This window comes from Papaver somniferum, chromosome 8 (genome assembly GCF_003573695.1).
Source record: "Papaver somniferum cultivar HN1 chromosome 8, ASM357369v1, whole genome shotgun sequence".
Classification (NCBI taxonomy): domain Eukaryota; kingdom Viridiplantae; phylum Streptophyta; class Magnoliopsida; order Ranunculales; family Papaveraceae; genus Papaver; species Papaver somniferum.
In genome coordinates this window covers 62,143,575-62,154,461 of record NC_039365.1, presented here as the reverse complement: position 1 = coordinate 62,154,461, position 10,887 = coordinate 62,143,575, and the positions used below count along the sequence as shown (strand labels likewise).

The 10,887-nt window shown below is 37.4% G+C and overlaps 1 protein-coding gene across 1 annotated transcript; it reads left to right on the top strand.

Annotated features, from left to right (window-relative positions):
• Positions 1 to 348: 348 nt before the first annotated feature.
• LOC113302877 lies at positions 349 to 4,925 on the top strand. The gene is made up of 9 exons (XM_026551836.1): positions 349 to 584; positions 703 to 824; positions 1,744 to 1,844; positions 2,019 to 2,214; positions 2,318 to 2,410; positions 2,546 to 2,605; positions 2,718 to 2,792; positions 3,989 to 4,069; positions 4,336 to 4,925. The coding sequence occupies exons 1-9, from the start codon at positions 497 to 499 to the stop codon at positions 4,684 to 4,686; spliced, it is 1,167 nt and encodes a 388-aa protein (XP_026407621.1). The 5' UTR covers positions 349 to 496; the 3' UTR covers positions 4,687 to 4,925.
• Positions 4,926 to 10,887: the final 5,962 nt, after the last annotated feature.

The following is a 10,887-nucleotide window of genomic DNA, read 5'->3' as shown; positions in this document are numbered from 1 at the left end:
CACTCTTCTTCATTACTCCCTCCGTACCATATATATAGGTGGAGGGACCAATTCTCTTAGATTAAGAAAATCACCTTGAATTCATCACTTTTCATGTTTTTTCTTGTTTTATCCTTTGTCTTATTAGTAACACAATTTTCTATGTACAATAAATAATGGTATTTGTGAAAAAATTCATTTTGAAAATAGGACTCCGCCTGTCTAATGGTACAAAGAAAATTCAAAATTACGCCTATATAATATAATAGGTACGGAGCGAGTATAATATAGACGGAATCTAGGTTGGATTCCACCGGAGGGTTTGCTCTTAGTTTCGGTCCTGTGGTACCCTTTGAACCCCTATTTGGGCGCTACTGTCTGGGGGTGTTACCAAAATTAAAATCTACCAAGGGTCTTTTTGCTGAAATTCATGTAGGTGGTAACGATTGTTTTGTTCATTGCAAAGCAAAAACCAAGCTAGGGTTTAAGTAAGGTTAACACCGGGTGGAGTTTGCTGATGGCTTCTGCCACTGATAGTTCCAAATGGTTTCGGGTTACAATCGCCATTGCAGTTGCTTTAGTTTCCGCAACTACAGCTACTTCAGGTATGATATGATATGATATCTCTCCTTCTCCCTACCATCACTGGTGCTTGGCGGCCAATATCAAAAGCTTTCAGAAACCCTTAATTTTGTTATTCCTTCTTTTCTTGTTGAGTTGCAGTTTATGTATATAAGAAGAAATCAAGACGCTGGATTTTGAAAATTAGGGAGCTTGAAGATTCTCTTAAGCATTCTAATAAGAAATGTGCTGCAGAAAGGAAAGGTAGAATCAGGGCTCAACAGGTACCATATCTTTCTTTTTCAGGTATTTTGCTTTCATTTTACCTTATTTACCATCAAAAAATTTTAGAGTTCCTTCTTTGGTTATGGTATTGAAGCTAAAATGGAAATACTATATGCAAATGATTTAGGAAAAGATTAGTAGGTGTGATTGAAGAGGGTTGAGGGTTTGGGTAAGGTACTTGTGGGCATTGAGTCATCAAGTCACCGCCATCTGATTCGTGGTGACTTGAATTGTCAACAACAATGTCTAGGAGATGGTGGATTTGACCATTTCGAGGACAAGTCAAGTTTTGCTCTTCCTAGATAAGTCGAGTCTACTCTTTGCAATTTGTTGGTATTGTGGATCCTTTCCACCAGCCACACTTGTATTGCTATTGCTATAAGTGAACACATCCAAAAACCCGTTTGAAAAGAAAATTCATCGACTGTTATGATAACATTCTTAAATTGTTATGCAACTCCTAAGGCGGGAAGTATGTTCAAGGAACAAAACCTATTCTATCCGAAATCCCAAAATGTATGCAGTAATATATAATTATATTATGTTGTGGCGATATATATTATACCAACCAGATGTATCATGATTGGACCCATGTTGTTGAACATATGAGCATTAACATATCTTGTGTCTCCTAACTTGTTTATGAAATTTTGTAAACAAGAGGGTTGAAGATCAAGGGAGAAACTAGTGCATCGGTGGTTTGTTAACAAGAAGATCTTTTTCATGCCCTTTTCTTCTTATTAAGTAATCTGCAACAAAATTGTGTTAGCACTTAATAAAATCAATATGAGTTTCCAGTGCTCAGAGTTTAGTGAGTTTCCCCTTTCTTTTTCTGTCCGTTGTTTTGTTTTACCCGTATGTTGACTTGGCTAGAAATTGTTTATCTTTGCTTATGATGCATGTATTTGATTTTTGTAGACTATTCAAAAAGCACTGTCACAAGGGAAGGCTGAAAACCCAAAGGCGAATTCATACCCCATGACACCTATTGCTGTTGTGGAATCCTGCTTCTCCACAAGGTACAGAAGAACTTGTGTGATTCCTACTTTTTCTTTTTTCTTCCATTTTTTTTCTCTCTTATATTGCAATTCTTATATACTACTTCACCAACTTATAAAAACCTGAGTCCTTTCTCTGCCACATGCACATGTTGAAATGTTCGTAAAGAAATATGGCTTCTCATGTTTGTGCAGAAACGGGACGCCAAGGCAACCTTTGCTTGTTCCTCTATCCAGGGCATGCTTGGTGTTTGATACAAGCCAGGTTCCTACAGCAGCACTTGATGGTCTTGCAGAATATTCACATTGCTGGATTCTTTATGTTTTCCATTTAAACACAAACGCAGATAAAGTATGGGGTGAACCAGCAAATTTTACGTTTAAAGCAAAGGTATGTTCTGGACTATTTTTGCATTGGGTTTAGGTAGTCTCTTAGCGTGCTTCTTATGGTTAATACTTTTATGAAAGGGTGTGGAAGTGTTTAAAATGGATAGGTGAGAGTGCCAAAACTAATGGGTGGAAAAATGGGCGTCTTTGCAACTAGATCTCCTCATCGACCATGCCCTATTGGACTTACAGTTGCAAAGGTAAACTTTCTTTAGATCAATTTTTTTCTTGTACATACCAAAAAGTATGTTATCTTATTTGTTTTTGCTACGAGCCCGCAAAAGAAGAACAAAAGCTTTCTTAGTTCATGTCAACCTACACTCTTCAATTATCAGGTGGAAGCAAGGCAAGGTCACATACTTCTACTTTCTGGTGTTGATCTGGTTGATGGAACGGTAACAATTATTTTATTTTCCTTTCCTTTCAGTCAACGTGTTCATTGGATTATTTTTCTTTTTCGGTTATCTTTTATTTTATCCGACTGATCTTGAGAACCGTAATCAACAGCCTGTGCTTGATATAAAACCTTATCTACCATTTTGTGAAAGCATCCCAGAAGCATTAGTTCCACAGTGGGTAAAGGTATTTCCTTTCTGAAACTTTGGTGTAATATGAATTCTGCTCATTTTATGTCTGTGTTGATATGTGTCTATTAATGTTCATGGCAGTTCAGGTGTAATTTCCAGTATCTCAGTATGAGATGTTTTATTGCCAGGCATAATTGATAGAGCTATTTTATAACTAGGGTGCTACGTGCCTACTAACCAAACCTTATTAGGATAAATGTGCAAACAAGAAAACCAACTCCATGAACCTGATTCTGGGTGGAGCTAGTTGATCAACTTTTGAAGATAAATGTTCAAAGGCAAGATACAAACAGTCGTCATCTAGACTTAAGAATAAATTCGATTTCTGGTAGTCTCGCTCATCACTTTTAGGGATTGAGAAGTTTTAGTGTTGTCGTCTTTTAGTTGATCTCGGTCACCTATAAGTTTCCACTTTTTTGAAAGTTGATTTAAAATAGATACCAATTTGTCGAGGAGGCACTGAAAGATACAAGGAATCGCTGTCACACCTATTAACCGATGAGCTGAAACAGAAAAGACTAAACTTCCCACAAACCAGGAAGAGGAAAAAAAAAAAAAGAAGTAAACCCAAGGAACACTATAATAGTACTTAAAGAATAACCCCTTAGGAAGAGCTCGTTGGTGCAACAGAGCTTTGACAGAGATTACCGTGTCGTATTCACTTTGAGATTTGTTATGGAACCTTTTATTTCTTTCCAGCCACAATTCCCAGCAAATATCAAAAGGCAAGTTGTTCTTTATGAAGTGGTCTCTCATCTTGCCGTTTCCTTCTCCACGAATTTAAGCAGACAGCCGTTTGAGAAAGGAACAACAGTTAGAACATTAAGAAATTTCACGAAGTACGCCTAAACCATGTATACAAGTCTTGTAGTGTACAAGCTTGGTTTGTGGATGGTGGTAGAACCGCTCTTCTCACAAGGTTATCCATGGTTGGCCAGGCACCCCAAAGATACCTTAGTAGGCACCACATCTTGATCTCCTCCATTGTTCTTGTCGTAGGAACAACTCTTAGGTATAAGTGGTTATCTGGTGTATTTTCACTAGATGTAAGAAAAATGTCAATTTTAGCTTCAGCATGTGACTATGGAACCTTTATCTTAGAAGTTCAGTCTTCTTTTACTGTAATATGCGATTCTTCTACGGCATTATATATTTCTAATTCATATTTTTGAATTCAATGTTAATATACAGGAAGACAATAAGATAGTCGTAGCATCTGTTCACTTCTCGGATGAATTCTTGCCCTCACTCACCAGTTGCTGGGCTTCAGCCGTAAGTCTTTCAACTTGAACTATAATTGCTATCAACCACATTTTCAAAAATTAGTTTGTGGCCCCTAATTTATAAGTCAATTGTTTGAAACCAGCAGAAATCAAAGGTCCTGAATTTTCTTCCTTTCAAAACTTAAAATGTCTAGGAACCTGGCTCATTGGTCAAATGATCCCAGTGCATTAATAGAGAAAACGTGCGAGGATTCCTGATTGCGCTAAAATATCATTTTTTTGATATTTCTCCATTTGAATTTTGTTTGGTTTCAGGAGAAAAAGTCACTGTATGCATCACCCGAGGAGTTCCAAAGGTTGGTCAAACAGGTTCTTTCATTCGATATAAGGTCAGTATCGCAACGAAGAAGACCTCATAAGCATAAAGAAGTTTCAAAAACAGTAAACAACATAAATGAGGTCACTTCAGACTTGGAAGATGAAATTGATGAAGAAATCTCTGGCAGTGATGTTACTTATCACTTGACCTTGGAAGGTTTAGAGATCTCTTACAAAATTGACACTGACGGTAATGTGCTTGTTGAAAAGTCCGCGCTTTCCTCCTACATCAAGATTAATAATCAAAACCGTTCAGGTTACATGCTACGGAAGGATACACTAGGTTAGTCAAAACGGTAATGTGCTTGTTGAAATTAAGACGTTGTTGGTTTTCCTATATCGTCAGCGGAAAATCTCTCAATGTTTGTTTCTTAGTAATATTATTATCTCTGATTTCTTAATAGGATATTGTTTTGTTTTACAATTAGAAAATGATTTGGTCTAAACAAACAGAAAGTGTTCCACACTGGTGGTTGATTAGCTTGTCTTATGTTTATTTAATTTGGTGTTAATTATACATTTGCCAATGTAGTTTTCCATAATGTTTGACGACTCTGCTTTTAAAAATCAGGATAATGACATCTAGAAAGGGCTTGTCGTCGGGTAACCTGAACCCGTCCTTTATGGTGTGGCAAGTTTCACTTGGAACCAAAATATGTTGGAACGTTTAGTCATTCTCAAACTCTGTAACGATGATTAGCACTAACACGAACACGTGACACAAAAATTGTTGAAAAAACCAAGACACGCTAGTAAATCAGTAAAATTTCACATATTTTATGGTGTGCCCGACCAAGGCGTGTGGTGGAAACGCTCAGTTTGGTTGAGATGTTGAGGATGGTCTGCATGTAAAGGATGAGTTTGTGACTCTCCCTGCCGACTGAGATATTTCAAAAGAGTAATGAGATGGTATACGAGTAGGTGCTGATACAGTGATACTCTGTGAAGTAGATACTTCCACATCATTTGTGGGGTAATTTTCGTACTTATTGTGCAACAACTGTGGTCGATTCTTCCACATCAGTTGTGGGGAAATAATCCTTATTGTGCAACTGTGCAGTGTACAACTGAATCATTGCTAGGACCATTTTTAAGGCACATTTTTTGTTCTTTTCATAAAGTTGGCGGGACAGGTAGACAACCGTATTTGTGATGTTCTTCAACAATTTAATTGATTATCTGTTGGTACTTTCCAGGGACCAGAGTGGACGGACCCTGCGGGGGATTCTCACGGTTCAAGAAATAATTTTCCGTTGACAACTACATCTGAAAAATACTAGTTTCACGGCACCGACATGGAGCCTATCCAAAATCATATCCATCTCAGTGAAAACTTGTCCAGAATCTTGTCTAGATATTAGTCTGCATCTTGCTACCCAAGTACTGTACTAACAACAAAAAGAAGTACCAAGTTTTTAGACAGTGCATCTTGCATGGAAAAAGCTACTGTGGGAAGCTGCAACTACCAAAATATCTCTTCTGCCCAATTGGAGTGGCGTGTGGTTGCTAGTAGGCCTGGTGGTTATGAAGTGGGTGTCAAGAAGCAAATGTATTTATTTAGCACTACCAAATCTGTTGAAACATCAGTCTCCATTGATTTTTCGTAACCAACTTGTTCCTACTTGAACTCTAATAAATTCTTCGTCCTTTTTATATTTAAAGCCCCCATTAAGTTAGAGTTTCATATCGTCCATCCATTCATATTCTCCACCTGCATTTCTTGGCCTGAACCAACAAATTTTGGTCACATATATTTGGGATGATGCAACCAAATTTCAGACATAAATGACTAGAAGTTGAGAAATAACCAAATGAACCTAATCACAGCGTCATATCTAGTTGGCAGCTTCACCTGTAATAAATCTCCGGCTCTGAGCAACTCATCTACGTCATTTTATATGAAATCTTATATAGGAGATTCATGTTCCAATAGAAGGCCTGCTATAATAAGACAAAATAGGATCATCATTTAGTAATTTCAAAAACCTCTTATTTAAATATTTTTCATACTGGCTAAATAACCCTTTTTTTCTTTTTTCTTTTTTTGATGTGTGGTCCAAAACATGAGTTTTCTTGGTTTTCCCTTGTCCATGTATACAAAGATATGATATCCATGTATCCACATAACTCTTATCAATGAAATCCCTCTCTTTCTCTACCTCTTTCTCTTTCCCTATTATATTCTACTGCAAAACGTTATCATGCACGATGCTACCACAGAGATAGGTTGATGATTTACATCAACGATTAATATTGAAATCGCTAGAATCAAATCAACTAAGTTGTATTTTTTTTTTATCTTTTCTTTTTCCTGTTTTTGATTTTGGCATACCAATATAATTGTGATTGTATATACATACTACCTATTAAATATGCGATGAAAAATGATTTGATCATATTGTGTATGTACTGATTCGTTTTATATAAGCTATATGTATGCAAATCTCATAATCGATTGAGTGATTACATTTTGTAATGTATTTGTAGGTTTTTGTTGTCCTTGGGTATGTCAACATCCGGTGGAGGAAGATCTGTTCGTCCGTAAGGGAAATCCGTTGGAGTAAAAAAATCTGTTCGTCCTCCAAAGAAAGAAAACGGAAGAAGAGATCCAGCTCTGTCCTGTTTCGTTCCATCTCGGTTTCAGGGCCATGTCCTGTTCTGTTCCAGCTCGGTTCCGGGGCCCTGTCCTGTTCCGTTTCAGCTCGGTTCCGGGGCCCTGTCCTGTTTCCCACTGTCCGCGACCAAGGTGACTCAGTTTCTCCTACATACACTAGGAACCAAAGCTTACCTAAGGTATGTAACTATTACAGGGATGCAAGTGACGCATAATGATTACACGTTACAGAGTTGCAGGCCAAGTCAGTGTGCAGCCAGGATGGTGCGACACTACATAGACTGTCAAGTGCTAAGAATGGCATAACCCCGTAGGGCCAATGAAGTGCAAGGTTAGCACTGCATTGTAAATGCATTTGGCTAAGTAATGAAGCTATTGGCCGACACAATGAAGCTTCATTAAGTAGAAGGCAAGACAAAGCCAAAGTTGCAACATGCAACATGCGAGTTGGCATGTTGGCAAGTGGCATGTTGGCATGTCCGTGGAATTGAGTATGCCCAAACTCAAGGATGATGCAAGAGTGAAGAATAGGCCAAGAGTTGGTCTATGGCATTAGTTCAAGGCTGGCCAAAGCTTGAACAATGCAAACAAGTTGGTAATGCAAGAGTTGCATTGCTATTGTCAAGCTAATTGGCGAAGTGAAGCGTATATGACGCATGAGTAACTAGAATGAGATTAAGGAGTTGGCCTCGATGATTGAAGCACAAGGATTGTCCGTGCATTAACTTAAGGTGATAAGCATGCAGGGTCAAGATGGCTGAGCTTTGGAGCGAGGCAGAATTCAGTAAAGCACAACAGTGGTGCAATACGGTTCAAGTGACGGTTACGAGTTGGTTACGGGCTTCACAAGCATGCCAATGACGCGAGATGAATTAGTATGGTTATAAAGTGAGTTTATAACCATGTGGAAGGTTCATAACCACCAATAACAGGTGTGGCACCAGTTGGTGTGACAACACAAAAGGTGACAGTTAGTTGGCGGTTATGGAAACCACTTTTGGGACACATGGCTATTCCATGCAGGTGCAAGCGGTTGCACAGAGTTTTGGCCTGACCCTAGCATGTATAAATAGCTTAGGAATCAATAATATTAGTGTTGTTCGTTTGGGAGAAGAACCACTAATGTAGAGAGAGTTTTAGGCATTCACCAAGAGGGTGAATGGCCTGTTTTGGTCCATGTGATGGAAGAGTTTTGTAAGCTTCCTTTAGTGCAATAAAATGGGTTTGTTGCAGTATTCTTTGTGTTCATTATGTTGCTGATCTTGTGTGAGAATCGTTGAAGTGCATGGCAAAACCTCTTATGTTTATGGGGGCATGAAGAGTTAGAGAGAAAGAAGAAAAGACTTCCGTTGTGCAAAGCCTTATGAGTGAAGGAAAATGCGTACTTTGATGCAAGTATGCAAGGCTGAATGATTTTGGGTGATGTTGAGTCACTGAACCACAATCATTGTCGGTCATGTCCCATGAAAATTTTAGGAGATTAAATGGGCGTGTGACAGTAACCAACGTGGGTTTTTAAATTCAATACATGTTAGGCTTATCTTTTTCCTTTTTTTTTTGTTATTTTTTTTAGAACATGCTAGTCCTGTTTTTGTTTTGTTTAAGATAAGTCCATAGCATATAAACGGTCAATTTAAATTATGACCGTTGATCTCGTTCATTAAGAATTTTGGTCTTGATGTTATTTTTGTTCTCTTGAATATGATATTGGCTATAGTTGAATGGTGTCTTTTGTTTAATTGGTTGTACCAATTCGATTCCAACATTTGAAGTTTAGAAGTACTTGAGCACCATTATTGTGTACATCATATTTCTCTCCAAATATGAATGTTCTGTGGGATGTAATCCACTTGCTCGACTATTAAAGAGTTGGTAGTTTTAAAAGATACAGTGCATTGCAAATAAAATCACATGTATTCCAATTTTTGTTAGAAGAACTCACAAAAGGCGATATGAATCAGAAAATTTCCATTTCTCTACTTCATCCATGATACCAACAAACCAGTATATGTTGAAGTATGACAACAAGAGAACTATCTTTAGTAATATATTCAACCTAAAGTAAATGGTTGACAACTTGACATGTGTTGTAAGATTCTCTTGGCCTGTTGAGATAAAGAAATTTCTCAAATTAAGTTAAATGTAGCAAAATTGAAAATGAAAAGAACCCCGAAGTAATGAGGGTTAGACGTACCGACTCATATAAAGCATGTGAAAAGGGACGTATGTATCATGAGACAAATACGTACGTTTGTCTTCGGTAGTAATAACATCAATACACAAGTATCAACCAAGTATGGGATCAGCTAAAATGTAATTCTAGCTCCCATCATAAATGAAAGAGTTGGAAATGCACCTGGTCATAGGTATTGGTATATACAATGTAATGTGTGTACCATAGTAACAACCAATTTTCACATCAACTTTAATGGAAACAACAACTTTGCTGGGCCAATTGACTATCTTATTGAGTTGAACTAGATCCAATGTCTGCACTTATAGAATGAAAACACGAGACATAAATTCTCTAAAGCACTTGATATATATTGGGTGACACGTAATATACATTCACTCTAATGTAATTGAGTTGAATCCCATTTTTATTACGTAATAAGGCCACACCACTTATTAAAACTCTCAAGACCCAAGTGTCTAACTCATAGTTGTTTTTCTTCCGCTAGCTTAAGGAATTTAAACTAGTTGTTGAACTATTTCCTTATAATGTGACTAAGAGGATTGGATCATCGAGCGCAATACTGCTCAAAATTTGTTTTCAAGATAGAACAAAGACGTCGCAAAATCTCTAGATGTACCAAGAGATAATCACACCTTGTTAAATTCTCAAGTAACCCGTGCAAATGGATATCATATGGAACATCACAATGATGAGAATGTAATTGATTGCATCTTCTATAGTCTCTAATATATTTGGAAGGAAATATATTTTAGAGAAACTAATGAGTCAATCTAGTGAAATGTAATTCAATATAATATTTGGATTATTGAATCCATATTGACTTCGACGATGAAATGTTGGGAAGTGACTCATACAGGCTTTGGGCGTAACCATAAAGCAACTTTGGTTGTGACATGATGATTGTTTTGAAAGAACTCATACATGAAAAAGCGGAGGTCTAACAACACCACCCAATATTTCGCTTAGCAATCTGTATGGACTAACTCCGAAGAACTTTTTAGAGAATCAACTAGACAGTCAGACTCAATCTAGGTAAAAGTATCTCAAGGAGTTAATATCTCAATCTTTCAATTTGATCTTTACTCAAGCAAATAGAAATCTGCGAGTCTTTATCAAAGAGAGATAAACTTGGACGGTACCAAAGACCAATGTCCAAGGATCAGTCAATACCAATCAACAACCGTTAGGTCGGACTATCCAATTGATTGATCTAACGCACAACCTGTATTATTTCTATTATATAAACGAATATAATGCGGAAAAGAAATAACACAGACACCAGAAGTTTTGTTAACGAGGAAACCGCAAATGCAGAAAAACCCCAGGACCTAGTCCAGATTGAATACACACTGTATTAAGCCGCTACAGACACTAGCCTACTCCAAGATAACTTCGGACTGGACTGTACTTGAACCCCAATCAGTCTCCCACTGATCCAAGGTACAGTTGCATCCCTACGCCTATGATCCCAGCAGGATACTACGAACTTGATTGCCTTAGATGATCTCACCCACAACTAAGAGTTGCTAGAAAAACCCTAAACTTTTTGTTTCGTCTTTTGATATAAATCAAGGTGAACAGAAACCAATTGATAATCCGGTCTTATATTCCCGAAGAACAACCTAGATTAATGATCAGATTTTTAATTGTCGTTGTTGTAAATAAAGATTCGAACTCT

Excerpts from the sequence above, each read along its gene's own strand:
- LOC113302877 (XM_026551836.1), top strand. The coding sequence starts at position 497 with ATGGCTTCTGCCACTGATAGTTCCAAATGGTTTCGGGTTACAATCGCC. Across the intron at positions 585-702 it reads CGCAACTACAGCTACTTCAG|TTTATGTATATAAGAAGAAA; the intron begins GTATGATATGAT and ends GTTGAGTTGCAG. Across the intron at positions 4,070-4,335 it reads CCAGTTGCTGGGCTTCAGCC|GAGAAAAAGTCACTGTATGC; the intron begins GTAAGTCTTTCA and ends GTTTGGTTTCAG.